We start from the raw sequence: 19,565 nt of genomic DNA on the forward strand, positions 1-19,565 counted from the left end.
TATATATATATATATGTATATGTATATGTGTATATATATATATGTATATGTATGTCACTGCATTGTAATGACATTCACAAACAGTACTACTGTTCAAAAGTTTGGGGTCAGTACGATTTAAAATAAATAAATTAATACATTTATTAAGCAAGGATGCATTCAATTGATCAAAATGACAATTTATGAAGATAAAAATATTGTAAAGACATTTATGTTACAAAAGATTTCTAGTTCAAATAAAATCTGTTCTTTTGAACTTTTTGTTCATGTTTCTTGAGCAGCCAATCAGCATATTAGAATGATTTCTGAAGGATCGTGTGTCACTGAAGACTGGAGTAATTCAGCTTTGCCATCACAGAGATACAGTAAATCACATTTTAGACTACTATAAATTAAAATATAAAACAGTTATTTTAAATTGGAATGATATTTTGCAATATTACTGTACCATTTTACTGTATTTTTTATCAAATAAATGCAGCCTTATAGGAGACTTCTTTCAAAAACAAAAAAATCTTCGACCCCAAACTTTAGTGAACGATAGTGTATATAAAAATATGGTTCCCCATCATAGCTTCTTTAGCAGCCAAATGGAAACGTTTTAACAAATCAGATAGATATCCGATCAGCGAAAACGCATGAAATGACCAGGTGGATAAACTCTTAAAGGGACTGCAGTCCAATATTCCTACTGCTGTCTGTGATGTTAATCAAAGAACAAAAGACAAAGAAAATCATTTTCTCTACATTTGATTACTTTAATTTCTGTAGTATTTCTTACCTGAATAAAAACTTACTTAACCTGAAAAATTCATAGCTCTCTTTATTCTATTGCATTTATTTGTGCTGTTTTTTGCAAATTTTTTTGTATTCTTATTTTATTACTGACTTTTTACTTTTTTTATTTTTTATGAAAATAAAACTTTGCGTTGAAGAAAAGTAGATTTTTGTTTGTATCTGCTGTCAATTATAGTTCTTAGAAAGAAAATCGGAATCAGCAAAAATCTGTATCTAATTTAAATCTTATAACAGACTTTTTTGGTATTGGTATTGAAAAGTATGCTTGTGTGTGTGTGTGTGTATATATATATATATATATATATATATATATGTATATGTGTATATATATATATGTATATGTATGTCACTGCATTGTAATGACATTCACAAACAGTACTACTGTTCAAAAGTTTGGGGTCAGTACGATTTAAAATAAATAAATTAATACATTTATTAAGCAAGGATGCATTCAATTGATCAAAATGACAATTTATGAAGATAAAAATATTGTAAAGACATTTATGTTACAAAAGATTTCTAGTTCAAATAAAATCTGTTCTTTTGAACTTTTTGTTCATGTTTCTTGAGCAGCCAATCAGCATATTAGAATGATTTCTGAAGGATCGTGTGTCACTGAAGACTGGAGTAATGATGCTGAAAATTCAGCTTTGCAGCACAGGAATAAATTACATTTTTAAAATATATTCAAATACAAAACAGTTATTTTAAATTGTAACAATATTTCACATTTTTACAGTTTTTACTGTGTTTTTGATCAAATAAATGCAGCCTTGGTGAGCAAACTTTAAAAAAACTGCCCCCGGTTTTTGAACAGTAGTGTACATTTTTAATTGTAGCTTGTTCATATACTGTATATTAGTGAGAAACAGAAAGAAAGGAAATGGAAAAGAGAGTGGAATGTGTGTATGAGTTGTAACTTGTTCAAAAGCCTCAAAGTTTTCACATGCAAAACCAGCCAACACAAAAAACCACAACATGACGAATCTCACAAAATTGGTTTCATATGTGACAGGTGTCCGAATGTAACTCTAACACTGTGGTTGTAAGACTTGCGTACAGGTCATCTGTGGGCCGACATACATGCTTCTAATTACAGGTGCTTTTATGTTGTGGCATCTAGCGTGAATGAATGTTACTGTGTCATGGCTCATTAGTTGTCTTTCTAGGCCGCTTGCATTGTCTTTACTTCCTCTCTGGCATTTTTAAAGATTTGTTAGTGTTGTCTAAATATTTTAATGATGTTGTAAAACCTCCGTTGTAATGATAAAAAGTTATGTTTGTGGTAACGTGAATCATGATGAATTAAAATGGTCATATGATGTTGCTAAAAAATAACATTATTTTGTGTATTTGGTGTAATGAAATGTGTTTATGCGGTTTAAGTTTCAAAAAACACATTATCTTCCACATACTGTACATTATTGTTTCTCCTCTATGCCCTGCCTTTCTGAAACGCGTTGATTTTTACAAAGACCATCAGTCTGAAAAGCGAGGTGTGCTCTGATTGGCCAGCTATCCAGTGCATTTTGATTGGGCCGCGTTGCGTTGCATCGAGCCGCGTAAACATAAAACCATGTCTGCATTTGTGATCGGAGAAACGACAAACAACAAGTGCTACTCTACACTGCTCAAAACCCGCGCTTGAATCGTCAATGGCAAATCCTTTAAGTATGAAAACGTACTTACAGGCTGTGAGTCAGCATTATTTGTCAGCATCAATGACTGTATAGGGTCAGCATGCGCACCGAAGGGGAAATAGGGGAACTGAATTCACCGGAACACCGGTATTGTAGGCTACTCTCCCAGGAAACTGTCCTCGTCCTCCGTAAAATGCTTTGCACACATCTGAATATTTGGGTTGAACTGATCTGGAACAGTGTTGTAAATACAACTTAACCACTGATTTCTAGCCGTGTCCTCTTTTGGAAGGCCAAACAAAGTAGTTTCACTTTCACAACGAAACACACAGCGTCTTCACAACATGGCGGCGTTGGCAACAATACTACAGCGAGGATCAAAGTTACGCCTTCTTTCTTTGCGTGAACATTTGGGCGGTGTTATGCAAATCTTCCCACATCGTGACGTAGACATGTGGGGGTGTGTTTAAATGAGGCGTTTTAGGAGGGCGTGGACAAGTCTTAACTTTTATAAAGAATATCTCTTTGGGTTTGAGACTTTAGTCTTTGCAACTTTAGGGATCTTATCTATGCACGAACAGCTTGTAACAGCAGTAGGAAAACTTGAAATTGCATCATATGACCCCTTTAATGAGTATGTTTTCTCCAGACAAAGGTCAAAAGGCAGCTGTCACAGCAGGCTGTGTTTTGTTTGCAGTGACACTGGCATGCTGGACATGTTGAAGTTGACAAATCTTTATTTGATGATCTTGAGCATCTGCTCATTATTAAATGATGTCATGTTGGAGCGGCAACATCTATAAATCAAAATGAGGTTAAACTTGAATTCTCCATTAGCACTATGATCGATCCATCTATCCATCTATCCATCTATCCATCTATCCTCTATCATCTATCATCTATCTATCATCATTACTCCAGTCTTCAGTGTCACATGATCATTCAGAAATCATTCTCATACTATGATTTGCTGCTCAAGAAAAGTTTCATATTATTATCAATGTGGAAAACAGTTGTGCTCCTTAATTACTGTCACTTTTGATCAAATTAATGTGTCTTTATTAAATAAGTATTTTAAAATGTATTAAAAGTATTAAATTCAATGATTGAATCATTTGAATCATTTACTCGACTGATTTGTTAAAGAACACTGAATCTTTTAGAATTAAACACCACTACGCAATGCAACATTTCCACTGTTGCTCCGTTTTGAACAACATTCACTGGTGATGCAAAAACAAAGTAACTGGCAATTTTGTATCTAAAACATATGTTAGGCTACGCTATATTAACTTTTTGTTTATTGAGCTGTTGTATAAAAGCAATACCAGACAACCGTTTCCCCTCCTTGTTACTCAAACAGCTTATGTCAGCATTGCTAGTTGTAAAGTGCATTTCTTTATAACGTTTACATTGCGGTGTACACATTATGCAAAAAGTATAGAACTTTGTGTCCACTGTCTATACTTTGCTTGCTTTGTGTGAATATGTCTCAGTCTGGAATCATGTGTTGTTGCTTTATGTATGTTCAGCTGTACCGAGACATACTGTAAAGTCAGTGTGTCCTTCACTCTGTTATTAAGGCTTTGTTTGTACTTTCTACATGCCATATGGTGGTAGAAAGCATTAAGTACAATAGGCAGGTCGAGCAGACCACAAAATGACACAAAGCACTAAAAAAATCATTATACTCCACTCGCTAATTATCAAATTGAGCATAAACATAAAAATTGCCTTGTATGATTGTGATTTCAACACAAGCTGTGTTTTATCAACAAGCAATTGTGTGTTGTGTCTTGGCACAATGCAATCGGTGTGCATCCGCCGACCCTATAAGACAGCATTAGGAATTAAGACAATAGTCTTCATTATACTAAGAGGATTTTCACTGTTGACACACTGCATGCTACTATCACTAATCAAAGCAGTTTCCTACTTGACTGCTCATCAAACCACACTTTTCTGTTTACAAATGATTATAGGAGGATAAAATGATTTCAAGGTTTGTTTTTCAGTCAAATGGCTCAGTGGCAAAGTCTCTCCAGGCTGCTGTGTTTTCATGTCAAGGTTGTTCTGATGCGCTGAGTTGTGTAGGCAGGAATTCCAGCACTTTCCAGACTATTCTTTAATGGTTTGTGAATAGCTCGGCGGATCAGGATTTATTTGTATCTTTGTCAAAGGTTTAGCGAGCCTCCTATCCTGGTGAGAGGCTTTGCCGACATATGTCTCCTCACTGGATCCCCTTTAGTGCTTTGCTGGAGTGCCGGGGCATGTTTCCGGACTTTCTCTCTCTCTCTCTCTCTCTCTCTCTCTCTCTCTCTCTAGGAATTTGAAGAGCATGCTGAGAGTTTGGATGCTCAGTCTGAATGCTGTTTAATACTATCACTGCCACCTCTGGGAATTACTGTCTTGACTGCATGTGTGTGAGTGTGTACTTGTAAGTAAGCAGAGTTTCCTTGTACTGTTTAGTTGGCTGTTTGTGTAATGGTTAAAGTGTGTGGTGACAGTGAAGCAAATGAGAAAGGTGTACCTGTAAGCCTCAGCAGTTTTCTCTGATGTTAGTCTGTGGTATCTTTCTATATTCATCCTCTAGGATTAATGGATGAAATATGCAGTCATGTGCTCCAGTGAGTTTGTCTTCCTCAGGGTCATTGTTTGATTAACTTGCTGCGCATGCTGTTTTTAATTTGTTAATTTGAAATAGATCTGTAAATAATTACAGTATGATTTGAAGTGGATGTATTTGGTTCAGTTATGCTGTTGCAGTTGATAAATGTGACATTTGTTTGCCAGAATTAAAGATCTCAGTGGTTTTGTGTTTGTGAATGGTGTCAGAAGTTTACTCTATGTTGTTATAAGCATCAGGCACTTGCGAGGATCTGCAATCTTTAAGATACAGATTAAATTGACTAGCTACAACATATATGGAGTATATTATATAAAATGATGATTTTTTATTTTTTTTATTTTGGAAGATTGCTATATCATATAAGAAACTGTAAAATAAGTTTGTTTTGATTAAATTATGTAAACATAAAGGCACCTGCTGCAGATGCAACTACTTTTAATTATAGTAATACATAGGCCTATATTTTCAGCAACACTAAAGTATATACACTACCATTCAACACTATTGTTCATTTGAACGTTTTGTTCATCCATAAATATCATGGTTTCCACCAAAATAGTAAGCAGCACAACTGTTTTCGACCTTGATAATAATAAGAAATATTTCTTGAGCAGCATAATATTAGATTGATTTCTGAATGATCATGTGACACTGAAAACTGGAGTAATCATGCAGAAAATTCAGCTTTGCCATCATGGTATAAATTGCATTTAAAATATATTCAAATAATATAAAAAAAATATTTTAAATTATAATTGTTCGTTGTATCGCTGTTTTACCGTATTTCTGTCAGGACCACTATCGTCAAAGATGATTGACAATTAGCATACAGTTTGGTTTGGCGGTATGGTTCTGTTCTGGGCAAGAACTCCCTGCGCATTCATGCAGTCTAGCATGGATGAGAGCAGGGAAAGCAGCGATAACCCCCAGGGTAAACAGACCAGAACCAACATAAATGTATTGCAGATATTGTTAAAGTTCAATAATGTTATGTACACATTTTAGAATTAGTCTGATTCAAAGGAGAATCAGAAGGCTGAATCCTGACTGACAGAGGAGGAGTTGGGGATGGAGGAGTGTAATTAGCTATTGAGCAATGCGAAAACTGCTGATAATACTGAGGGACCTTATATATGAATGCTTAGATAGGTGTCGTATTCCCATAGGTAGATGGGGATCAGCTGAAGGTCAGCTGATGCGAGCTTGACTAACGTGACCTGCCAGAACTAACGCTACGCTTGATTTTCGATCAAATTAATGTAGCCTTGATTAGCATAAGGGACTTCTCTCAAAAATATAAATCTTTCCAACCCCAGAATTTTGCATGGTAGTGTACTTGTTCAAAATAACTATATGAGGAAATAGTGCACTAATATAATCCTGTCTGCCATTTCATAACCTTAAGGATTTTATGAAAAATCATGTACAATACACATCTTGGAGCTATTTGAATAATTTTGCAAATGAGTCTCCATGTTCTGCATGTTCATCCTCTACTGTACATCCCAATTTTATTAATTACTGTATATGTTTTATTATTCTGAAATAATTTTAGAGGCATTTTGACTATAGTGGGTCCTTTCAGACAGCATTCCACCCCTCCAACATGGTCTTTATATCCCAAATAATATAATTTATGAAAGTTACTGAAAAACCTTCAACAAAAATCATTAAGCCAGTCTTTTTCTAAAAATATATGTGATTTCAGGTCATATAGCTCAATATAGCTGCCTAAAATGTATTAAAATCTATTAAAAATAATAAAAGCACCAGATAGATGACTATCATTCTCATTTATCTCGATATCAAACATCACAGTTTTATATAGTTTCACTTGGCCATCTGAAATTTTTCAACAGAACCACTATTATTCTGAAGACACATTTTCCTCTTCTGCAGAATCTCTGCATCTCAGGGCATCACTGTTGTCAGTGCAATTAGTGTGCTGATTCCTCGAGTCCATCCAGGTGTTTTGATTGCTCTTCGTGAGACAGGGGAAGAATTATACACCCAGCCTCCAAATTATGAGCCAGGGGTGAGAGTGAGACAATCTGTGACCTCTGGCCACTCCAGGATGAGGAAAGTTAATCTGAGGTTGATGCTGGTAATTTGTGGAGGAGGCTCTTTGCAGCTTGTGAGTGTAAACGATTATGTGTGGAATGAGCCTGCAGCACGAGTGCACTCACGGTTCATCAGTCTTCACAGAGGCGTGAGAGCAAACAACGCACACAAGTTCATCGAAATAAACAATGTCAAATTCTTTTCTCAGCTGATGGCTTTCATTTTAGCCTTGCGGCCATTGTGTCTTGATTTTGCACATGCTAAAAGTGTTTCTTTTTTTTTTTGAAGCTGCACATATGAAACTTTCTACCATATTTTCCATACACCTTGATTACATGTGACTATAAATAAATTATATCTCACTATTTTCTGGGAGTTTGTTAATGATGATAATTAGGCAGTATTTTGTTGAGTATGTTTTTGAGCTCATACCTTGGCTGGTTTAGGCATGTCATGGACAGCTGACACCCAAAGCTTTTCATATTCTTTATATGCTGCGTAATTGCTGGTTAACACCAGTAAAATAACTTTAAAGTCTGATATTTGCAACCTGGATTTTCATGGGCATTTTTACCTTTATAAAGGTATTTTTCTAACCTTATTATCATTTTTTTATGTCAAATAAACAATCAGTAAATTAAATTTTAGTAATAAAGCATTATAGAGCTGTTACCAATCAAATTAAATTAGTATCAGCTTAATTGATTTTTGCACTGTCAAAGTGGCATAGAGGTTGCATCTGAATTATTTTTTAGGTACACTTGCACAGACTGTGTAATGCATGAATGCATTTAAACTGCAACTAATTGCATAACATGCTATGAGAATAATGTTTTAAAAATAAAATTTTCAATATGTATATGTGAAATGCTAAAAAATGAAATTATGCTTTAAATATGAAAAGAAAACGGACAGTAGCTAGCAGCAAGTAACTGTCTTGAGTGAGTCAGTCAGTCATGAGTGAGTCACTTAGTCATTCATTTAGCCGATTTGTTCAATAGGCTGATTCATTTAGAAATGGAGCAAGTGACTGTCTGCACCACATGACATTTTATAACCGGAACCAACCTCATCCTGTCCTAAAAAGGTCAGATTTTCTGATATTTTAGGAACTTATTGACGCTAATGAGTAATGAGGGTCTGAATGGGTCCTTTTGATATCATTTCCTGCTTGTATTTTTCTGTAGGTTTGTGCATCTTTTTTTGCACCACATGACTTGATTTTGCAGACAAATGCATTTAAATATTGATAAATAACAGTGATTAACAGTGAAGCAGTTTTGTAAAAAAAAAAAAAAAAAAATTTGCAAAAATAAATTGGCTTTATGTACCCCCAAAATATATCAAAATCAGTTTTGATGCAGAAATTGAAAACATTCATCACAGAAAAGGTGTACTCAGTTTAATGTATTTAATAGTTAGGGGGAAAATAGTGTCACATCATTGACCCAGTTCCTATATTTTGTTGCAGACTGCGTTGATGATTTGCATCAATATAATCTTGCTTTTGCTTGAGGTAAACGTGTTTTAAAAGCATCTCACCTGCTATAAATCCAAAATGTTGTAAAACACCTAAGACTACCTGTTCAAAGCAAACAGCACTTCAAATCCCCTCTCAGTTTTGCTGTAAATGGATTTATTACAATTTGTTCTCTGTTCTTACTCTTGTACTCTTTCTTTGTCTCTTTAGATCTTTTCCTTGGAGGAGTCAGTGAAGAGCTCTTGCTAAAAGAACAACTTTGTGGGGTGTTTTCTGCATTTCCTTCACCTTTGTCCTTATCTGCTGGCTGGGATGAGGGGGCTCAGGAGCCTTATTGTCGGGCTCCTGTCGGCCTTCTTCTCCACTGCCTTTGGTCTTTATTTCCCTCCTCACGGTAAGTGCCAGGACAGTTAAATTGCTCTCAGGTGTTGGTTCTTATCAATGCAACTTCAACTTGAGGCTATGATCATTATTCAACAGTATTACATGTTATTATCCAGTAAACTCTTCCAGAAACAAGCATCCTTTTTAGCACAGATGGCCATCTCAACAGCTCTTTTATCCTGTGATATGTTTTTCCTGTAGTGGAGCAGCTGCCGACCATCACCACTCAGACCTCAGGCTCTCTCATTGCCTTGCCATATGATGAGAACTTACTGTTCAAGTGTGAAGCCAAAGGCAACCCAAGACCTACGTGAGTGAGATGTCCGGCACTTAAGGATGTCAGAAAAACTGAAGAGATATCCAAATGAAATTGCCTTTAATGGGCTGAAGGAAGCTTAGCCATTTCTTTGTGCAATGTGTGAAAATTCAAAATGAAAATAAGGTTTTTTCCTGTCACTGTAAATATTAATTTTTCATCCCCCACAGAGTAAAACAGACATTGCAGATCACAGGAATTTATCTATAAATAAAATGCATTAAATTATGTTTTAGTTTTAGATTCCAACTTTTTATTACATATTTATGTTTCTTCTTCTTTTTTTATTTGATAAGTGTCAGTAAGTCTTTAATTATGAGGAGAAAGAGTAAACTTACTGAAACACAGTAAACTTAAATTCATAATAATTAGAAGAAAAGTAGAAGACAAATAAAATATACACCAACTATACACTCTTGAAAATAGTTAAAAAGAGTTTTTTTATGGGCATCGATGGTTCCATGAAGTTTTTTTTTATGTGCATGCCTAATAAGTGCCTGTTGTGTGTTTTTAATTGAACAGGTACCGCTGGACGAAAGATGGGATGGATTTTGACCCGCATAAAGACCCTCGGCTCATTAAAGAAGAAAGTAGTGGGACCTTTGTGATACCCAACACTAAAGAGAAAGTGAAATACCAGGGAAAGTACAGATGTTATGCCTCAAACAAGCTCGGAACTGCAATATCAGAGGAATTAGAATTTATTGTGCCTGGTAAGTCACAGTTCATATATCCCCTGTGATACGTTATCTCAGCTGCTGATAATGAAATGAATATAGCAGAATTCGAGAAATTCTTGTGTTGAGAATTTCCTCAGATCTGGTCCAAGAAATTTGCATATTGCATGCAACCCCTTAAGCACATCCAACATGATGCTGCTCAACTGGTTTTTAATCTACTGACAGTTCATAGTCTATCTGTCTTATGCTTTAATAAGACAGTGACTGCTATGAATTTAAAGGAGTTTCTTTGCATTGTTTTTCTGCTTGCTCACAGTGGTACCCAAGTTTCCCAAGGAGAAGACAGAGCCAGTGGTGGTCACAGAAGGCGATTCGGTGGTCTTGGTGTGTAACCCGCCACAAGGAACGCCACCTTGGCAGCTGTACTGGATGACCAATGGTAGTTCAAGACACTTTAAATCAGTTTACTGCACATAACGTTTGCCAAGCAGATCATTTAAATGCTGTGAATTTTTTTTGTAGTTTGAATATCACTCCTTCAGATCTGGGTTATTATTGTTAACCAAAACTAAAATTAAAACCATAAAAAAGTTACTGAAGCATACAACAAAATGAACAAAACTATAAATATAAAATATAAAAATAAAATCTAATTCAAAATATTTACAGAAAATATAATAATGTATACTAATGATACAAAAATAACACTGCTTCTGACTTCCTCAGCTGTTACAGCAAACGTTATTGTTTGTGATATGTCAGTCATTCCATGTTTTTGGCTAAACGGATACACAGATGCGTGCATATATTTCAACCAACTGTATATAACTATCTTTTCTGGCGCCAGACTGGAGTTCTACCGCCTCCACTAATAACAGGCTTTTGATGATAAATGTTACATGTTGCAATTTGTAAAGAACGCTGGGAATATGTGACATCTGAAGAATTTGATTCTTTCTGTCAAGCCAGTAAAACAATAAATCAGTCAATCTCAAACGCTCACACCTGGAAACAGAACAAAACTTTAAAAGTAAACAAAATGCCATTAAAACCAAACATTAAAATGTATTTAAAATGCCATAATACGCATATAGGCCCAATAATAAAAGTGAGAATTTTGGTTTCTAAACGTTTTTTGAATTTATTATTATTAAAGGCATAGTTCACCCAAAAATGAAAATTCTATCATCATTTACTCACCCTCATGTTGTTCCAAACCTGAATGAGTTTTGAGTTGAGATGCGATATTTTGAAGAATGCTGGTAACCAAACCAGTTTTTGGTAGCCATTCACTTCAATAGTATAGAAAAAAAATACTATGGAAGTCAGTTGGGACCGGCAACTGTTTGATTTCCAACAGTCTTATAAATGTCTTTTGTGTTCAGCAGAAGAAGGAAATTCAAGGAAGGAAGGTTGAGGGTGACAGAATGCAAAATTTTGTAATTAATTTTTTGGGGGGGATTATATTATTTTAATTTGATATGAATTATTAAACATAGACAAAGAAAAAAAAGTAAAGAAAAAAATTGCTCTTACTTTTTGTTGTTTTCCAAAATAAATAAATAAATATAAACTTCCTTAAAACAAGATACATTTACTTGAGAAGAAAATAAATATTAGATTTCAGAGTAATCTTTAGTAAGGTTTAGTGAGGGTAAGAAAAATAAACTTGAATTATCAGTTTGAATAAAATTTTTAACCCCCAAATGGAAATATATTTTTTCCTTATAAGCATGAACCTCTCTAAATTTCATTAACTTTCTGTGAAGGAAATACTTACTGTATGTAAATATTCTTTTCAAGTAAATGCACCTTGTTTTAGATATTTATCCTGGAAAGCAAGACAGTTGATTAAAAAAGCAATGAGCGTTATTATTGCACATGTCTTCACTTCTTGAGCTGAAGAGGCGGCTTAATCACGTTGAGCCACCTACACTACTTGAGAGGAACAAGAATCCCTGAGCATTCAAAGCTCTACCCATGATGCCTGATATCTTCTTTGCAGTGTGTCAGATGGGGCTGTTTCTGGGCGGTTTGGATGGTTGCCCTCTCTGATGTCCTGTTGCTCATGTTAATCTAACCCTCCTCTCTGTATTGTTCTCAGATCTTCTACACATTGAGCAGAATGAGAGGGTGTCCATGGGCCTCAATGGGAATCTGTACTTCTCTAATACACTGGTGACAGATAGCCACGATGACTACTGCTGTTTTGCCTCCTTTTCCAGAATACGCACAATCGTTCAGAAACCCCGCATGGCCCTGAGGGTCAAGCCAAGTATGTGGCAAGAATCTCATAAACATGACAGCATTTAAAGCAAATGAAACTTCCACTAACCTTCAAAGGTTTGGGGTCAGTAATATCTTTCAGTGTTTTTGAAAGAAGTCTCTTATGCTTACCAAGGCAAAAACTGTAATATTATGAAATATTAAAATCATTTAAAATAACTGTTTTCTATTGAAATATATTTAAACAAGTCATTTATTCCTGTGATGCAAAGCTGAATGTTCAGCATCATTACTCCAGTCTTCAGTGTCACACGATCCTTCGGAAATCATTCTAATGTGCTGATTTGATGCTTAAGAAACATTTATTATTATCAAGACTGAAAACAGTTGTGCTGCTTAATATTTCTGTGGAAAGATATTTCAGGATTTAAAAGAGCAGCATTCATACAACATTAAAACATTTATTTACTATCACTTTTGATCAATTTATTGCATCCTTTCTGAATAAAAGTATTCATTTCTTAAAACAATCTTACTGACCCCGAACAGTGCAAAATGAATTGTAGTCTGTAGTGTGTGTATATACATATTTTCACAACTAACCTACTAATCACCATAGCAATGAAGACCTGTTATGCTGGTTTTGTGTGACACAGGACACATTCTTGCTTTCATGAACAGCTGGACAAAAGCACAGCAGAATATGACAAGATTGTTTTTAAAAGTATTTTTAGCTCGACACAATGTCATGAAAATGCAGCTCTTATGATACTGAAAAAAAAACAAAAAACTGTGAGATGCACAAAAATGGCTAAACAAAGTATACATAGTTTAACAATTTTTTTATTTTTTTATTTTGTGAATATATTGTTGAACGTATTAGATTACTTTCTAAAAGCAATGCTCAAACGGCTGCAGTGGCGATTCATTTAAGTGGATGTAATTTATAGATGCAACCTGGTTTTAGTGTATTGTCAGCATGCTGTATTTTAGCATGCTAATAATTTAACAGTAAATGTCTCTAACGTAATCCTCTTTAAAGTCAACATGACATTAAAATGAACTCTGTTTACTTTCTTGAACATTCCTGGTCTTATTATGATTAATCATTTCATGTTATTTAAAAAAATAAAATTAAATAAATTAATAAAATTCTTTCTTTCTAATCTTTCATCAAAATCTGTTGTCAGCCCTCTTATTTTCCAGCCCTGCTCCTCCAGCCGACATAGAAACCACTTTTTACAATCCAACCAATTCCTGATGGATAAAGTCTTTTTCTCAGTTGATTGTCCTACTTCACTGAGAAGTACAGAAAATTCTAAACCTAAGTAATCAAAGTAGTTGTTGGACGATTGGTATCCTTAATACAGTTACCTGTATATATGTATATACATGTTCAGATGCAAAAGCCTCTTAGTGCCGTCTGAAATTTTCGTCTAAAATGAGCATTTTTCTCAGGCTCCTATGTTTATGTTCAGATATTTGACTTTAATAGCAATGAAAAGAACCTATTCATTGCCATTAATGTGAAATTACTGAACCTACACATAGGAGCCTGATAAAAATGCTCATTTTAAAAGAAAATTTCAAACGGTTCATTTTGCATCTGAACTCTTCATATACAGTATATACACTTTAAAAAATGCTGGGTTAAAAACAACCCAACTTGGGTTATTTGTCAACCCAGCGCTGGGTAAATATTGGACAGAACACATTAAATGTTTTTACCCAAAATGCTGGGTTGTTTATTTAAGTCAACTATTGTTTAAAAATCATTATATTGCTGGCTTAAAATGGGCTAGAAATTAAAAAAAAAAAATCACGCACAGAATTACTAGAGGCAACAGCAATAATCAAAAGATAAACATTTCGTATTAAGCAAGAACACCCATGGACAAAATACAAGACAAATTGAACTTATTTGGGTGAATACAGCATAGTTTACAATATAACATACATTTAAACTCATTTAACAAGCATTTTAGAAATAAAATTGAAACATTTAAAAGTAGCATTTTAATTTAAGTGTATTCAACTGTTCTCTGTAATCACTTTTCACCGAAATAGTGCTAATTCTCGTGCCGGTGTGTCACCGCAATCTGAGCCGGTGAAGGGCTGTGAAGCACGGTTCACTCGTAGCTGAGAGATGACGAGAGAGTGTGTGCATATGTATATATATATATTTATAAACAACCCAATAAAATCACCCAACAGGCTGAACCCAGCAGTTCTTAGAGAGTGTGTGTGTGTGTGTGTGTGTGTGTGTGTGTGTGTGTGTGTGTGTGTGTATATGCTATGTACGTACTGTATATATGATATTTATTACTATTTAAATGTGCTGAAAATTCAAACAGTTTTCTTTCTTTTTTTATATTCAGGCCAGGGGGATGATGACATCACGAGTGGTGAGTCACATGGCAAAGATTAACATATCTTGTAAAATACCCAAAAACCTAGATTTTTTTTTTGTGGCTTTTGTTACAATGATTATTATCTAAGGGCTTTTCTTAAAGTTTAAGATAAAGCTTTGTTGGGATTTAGCACTTGCTAGTTTGTCAGCTATTTGTGGAGTTCAGACTGTGAGATTTTCTTCAGACTGAGCTGTGTTTATATAAGAATCATTCAAATGTGACAAAATAACTTCTTACTGTCACTTTACAAAATTGTGTGCTATAATGGCCTGTTCTCTGAGTATATATATCTTGAATTTTTATTCAGACTTTGGTCCATTCTTGTTCAGACATGAAAGTGTGTTTCTTTTTTTTTAATCCATGTTGAGGCCATTTACCCTCATTTGTCCCCATTCAGTTCAGAAGAGGAAGCCGAGCATTTTGGTGCCCTCCAGTCATTCAATGACATACCTAAAAAAAGGAGAAGAGCTGGAGCTGGAGTGTATCGCAGAAGGACTGTGAGTTCACTTCTCTATGGCCATGTTGGGTTTACAAATGTTACACGGCGGCAAAGCATTTCCACTGACAGAGAGAGTGACAGCGGTTTATTTTGGTCTTTTCTCAGGCCTACACCGGTGGTAGAATGGATCAAGATGTGGGACAACTTACCAAATCGTACACAAATCAAGAACTATGGAAAGCTTCTGACTATACCAAACCTCACAGATCAGGATGAAGGGAAATACATGTGCAAAGCCAAGAATGATCTTGGTGAAGCTGTGCATCATTTTCATGTTGTTGTGGAGGGTATGCAACCATTTACAAAGTCTTAAGCCTGAATTTTATCTGGGTATTTGACGATTCCCATTCATTCTAGTTAGTAAATTACTTTGACAAGAATAATTGGTAACACTTCAAGGTTCCATTTGTTAATATTATTTACACATACTACTAACAATGAAACAATGAAATATACCTCTAAAGCATTTATTAATCTTAGTTAAACTTAATTTCATAATTTACTAATGATTATTAAAATCAAAAGTTGTATGTCAGTATTTAATGACCGGCGATAACATTGGCTAACAAAAAACAATTGTATTTTTTTTAATAACTAACATTAAGACAGATTATAAATACTGTGACAAACATATTGCTCATTGTTAGATAATTACGGTATAGTTAATGCATTAATTAAAGTTTATTAACTGAACTATTTTTATATGAAGCGTATTTATAATTCTCACTAGCATGCATATTTGTTAGTACTTTACAAAGCACATATTTTACAAAATTTCAAGTCGTGTCACTTATAAACACAGGGGGGCAGTATTGCTCTAGTTAGGAAGTTGCTTTAATCCATATTCAATTCATATGTTGTGTGTCTCAGAGCTGCCCAGCTGGCAGGAGGAGCCAGTGAAGAGTCAGTTAGCAGAGATTGGATCTGACATCCACATCAAGTGTTCTGCTAGAGGAAAACCACAACCCACAATCACCTGGAAGAGAAATGGCCAGCCTCTTGATGGTGTGTTAAAGCCCTTCCACTCCCACCCTTATCATGCCCATTTGACTGAATTTGTGAGCTCAAAGCCACTGCCAAATGTGCAATTACAGGCTGTGAGAACAGTCTGGTGTTCCTTTCCGTTAGACTTTGTAAACAGCGGTGAATATGTGGCCACATCTGTATTTATGCACAATTTACATGCTCTGGTAAAAGGATATATCAGCAGCAGATGAAAAAAGTCAATGATGAATCTTCTAAATATGTACCTCAGAAGTTTATTGCTGCTATAATAATGTGAAATATTACAAAATAGACAACACCGGGGCTAGCTGTAACATTTTTTTTACACAATTTCTCAGAGTGGGTTTATTTTTACAAGTCAATTTGTGTCTAGATGGATAACTTCTAGTCTTAGCTGTTGAACATTTCCACTGTTATTGCCCCTCAACAAATCTTACATTTCTGTGGTTTCACGTGAACAGTAAGATTTTATTAAGATACTACCATTTAAAATTAATTCAGCAAGGATGCGTTAAATTGATCAAAAGTGACAGTAAAACATTTGCATTGGTACAAAAGATTTATATTTCAACTTTTTTCACTGATAATATTAAGAAATGTTTCTTGAGCAGCCGATCAGCATATTAGAATGATTTCTGAAGGATCACGTGACACTGAAGACTGGAGTAATGATGCTGAAAATTCAACGTTGCATCACAGGAATAAATTACATTTTAAAATATATTCAAATAGAAAACAGTTATTTTTTTAATAAAACAGTATAATTTTAAATTGCAAAAATGTTTCACAATATTACTGTATTTCTGATCAAATAAATGCAGCCTGAGCAAAAAAGACCATTCAAAAACTTTTGAACTGTAGTGTACTGTATAAGCCCATGTGACAACTAACCCCAGTCTCTCCAAAACAATTTGGGTGCCAATTCAACTTTGTTTTCTCCCCAGATTTTCCTTCTACCAATTACAAAATGCTTGATGACAGAATAATCATCCTCAGAGCAGAGCAGAAAGACACTGCCGTGTACCAGTGTGAGGCCTCCAACAAGCACGGGACCCTGCTTGTCAACACTAACGTGCTTGTCATGAGTGAGTACTTCACTTACCTGTGTAAATTGGAAGAAGATGAATATCATATTGTGATTTTTAGAGCGCAATAATACTGTAGGTTAGTGCTACTGATGCGCAACCCACCTAATTTACATGTATCGATTAATCACATAGCGCCAGAAGAGAGGCTTGTGGTCCTCATTGAAGTTTTCTTGCCTTTGATTATGATATGATGCTCTTGCTGACATGTAATGGCTTAAGGGTTTCAGCAGCTGTTGGTTCGTAATTGACGTAGAAGAAAAACATGAAACATGAGCATGAGTGTGTGTCTATGACCTACTTCGGTCACTGTTTCCTGTTTGTAGCTGGCAGAAGAAGAGAGCTCTTTTATATGCTAATAGCTTTTTTTACAGTTTAATTGTGATTTCGGGAGTGTGCCTCGGTTTCAAACTACAGTGCAGAAAGTGAGCCATATGCCGCGCTGGATGTTTGATGTTTGTCTGTGTGCACGAATGTTTTGACTAATGGTCTGGCTTTCTCTCAGATCATCCCCCTTTGATTCTGACGCCGAATTATCTGGAGTACGCGACCATGTTAGACAAGAGTGTGATTATGGACTGCAGAGTCTTTAGTTCACCACCTGCCACCATTAACTGGTGAGTTTGGTAACAAGTGTTGTGATTTTAACACCGTGTCATAACCAGACGCAACATTATAAGCCACAAGTGAGGTGTCTCTTTTCTGTTAATCAGAGTTTTGGTCTCCGCTACAAGTAACGAGCGACACTACATTTTGTCAGTCGCTTGGTTGCTTTATTTGTACACACTGAAATCTCTGATTCACGTATATTAAACATTAAACTTGGACAAGGAGAGACTGATTGTAAAAGAAATCAGAGATTATAAGGTAAATTAAAGGTTATCCATTAAAAGCATGCTGTCCGAAAATAGTCATGAAAATACAAGATACTGAATGTAGTTTTACGGTCTTTGCCCAGTGTGTTGTGCATGTGAAACAGAGATAACACCTCTAATTGGCTGTTTTGTGCTTGGGTTTTGTTGCGTCACGCACCATTTTCACGTTCAGTTTCTTGTCACAGGAGTCTTGTCACATCACGCCTGGTTAGGACACGGTGTATGAGTGCTAATTATGTGTTAATTTATGGAACCTATCCATCCAAAAAAATAAAACTTAGGCCTATATTTAAGATTTATGTATTTTAATTTCATATAAAATTTCCATTGATTTGGATTACTTAACTTAAGCTAATAAACATGTTGTGATGCATATTTGCCAGTTATACATAAATGCAATAAACTGTGTTTTAAATGCACAGTAACCAGGTTTATACATTTATCATTGACAAATCATGAATACAAATGAATATGTAAACTAATTACATAAATGTAAACTGAGTCTTGCTTGTTCCACAGCTAACCATATTTAAACCATGGTCATGTTTAAAAGTAAAAAAAATGTATACATTATTTAATAAATGTAATTCAATTCAAAGGTTTTCACACTTATAGTTTTCACATAGATTTATGATGATTCTAAGGAATTTTAATAACTATTTATTTTTGAAAATATGAATATTTGAACAACAACAACAATAATAATAATAATAAACTTTGCCATGATTCATTGTTTGACGGATGGGTGTAAGAACATTTGGAAGAACGTGGGATAAGGCATGAGAAACATCTACCAAAATCTATAGGAGGGGCTAATGTTTTCGTCACTTAATAATAATGATTACCACAGAATGTACAAAATATTTCTATTTCAAATAATATGTACAGAATTATTACCCTGATTTTTCATATCCATTCTGTTTTAATAATTGTAATTATTTTTATATAATTGCCTACAGGGCTAAAAAAATAAATAATAATAACTAGCAATGGACATTCATGCTGGCCTAAATTGGTCTTCACTGCAAAACAAAACAAAACAAAACAAAACAAAAATAAGATTTGTGTTGTCTGTATTATTGTCCAGTAAATCTAGCTAAATATCCTTAAAATATATTTCTTAAATTACATTTTAATCAATATTTTATTAGAAGTATACTAAATGATTCTGACAGGGTTTTTAGCATGGTTTTACTGTAGCTGGTCTTCAGATTATGGGTGAATGATAGTTGTTGGGCACAGAGTGTCTGATAACAACAGTACAGAGACCCACTAAGGTCAAGTGAATTAAGTGAAGGAAAAGGGACAAAACATTGAGAAAAGACACTGCAAGATATATAGGCCTTTTGAAATGTCTGTTCTCTCTAGTGGATCCTCCTTTTGCACTCGTATTTATACTCTTTTCTTCTTTGAAAAGTTTCCTTTCAAAAACCTTTGGTCAATTTTGAAAGTCATAGTAAAAAAAAGGGGGGGGGG

The 19,565-nt window shown here is 34.7% G+C and overlaps 1 protein-coding gene across 1 annotated transcript in view; it reads left to right on the forward strand.

The window, feature by feature from the left end:
• The window catches only part of LOC107681408 (neural cell adhesion molecule L1-like protein), a 54,364-nt gene that overhangs the window by 1,782 nt on the left and 33,017 nt on the right, over positions 1-19,565 (forward strand). The window contains exons 2-12 of the mRNA XM_016477706.1: positions 8,819-9,002; positions 9,194-9,302; positions 9,831-10,021; positions 10,305-10,427; positions 12,093-12,263; positions 14,593-14,619; positions 15,023-15,122; positions 15,230-15,411; positions 15,995-16,129; positions 17,074-17,214; positions 17,720-17,831. Of these exons, the coding sequence (XP_016333192.1) occupies positions 8,921-9,002; positions 9,194-9,302; positions 9,831-10,021; positions 10,305-10,427; positions 12,093-12,263; positions 14,593-14,619; positions 15,023-15,122; positions 15,230-15,411; positions 15,995-16,129; positions 17,074-17,214; positions 17,720-17,831 (1,373 nt within the window). The 5' untranslated portion in view covers positions 8,819-8,920. The remainder of the gene's footprint in view (positions 1-8,818; positions 9,003-9,193; positions 9,303-9,830; positions 10,022-10,304; positions 10,428-12,092; positions 12,264-14,592; positions 14,620-15,022; positions 15,123-15,229; positions 15,412-15,994; positions 16,130-17,073; positions 17,215-17,719; positions 17,832-19,565) is intronic.

Source organism: Sinocyclocheilus anshuiensis, unplaced genomic scaffold (assembly GCF_001515605.1).
Source record: "Sinocyclocheilus anshuiensis isolate Anshui unplaced genomic scaffold, SAMN03320099.WGS_v1.1 scaffold881, whole genome shotgun sequence".
In the NCBI taxonomy this organism is placed as follows: Eukaryota; Metazoa; Chordata; class Actinopteri; order Cypriniformes; family Cyprinidae; genus Sinocyclocheilus; species Sinocyclocheilus anshuiensis.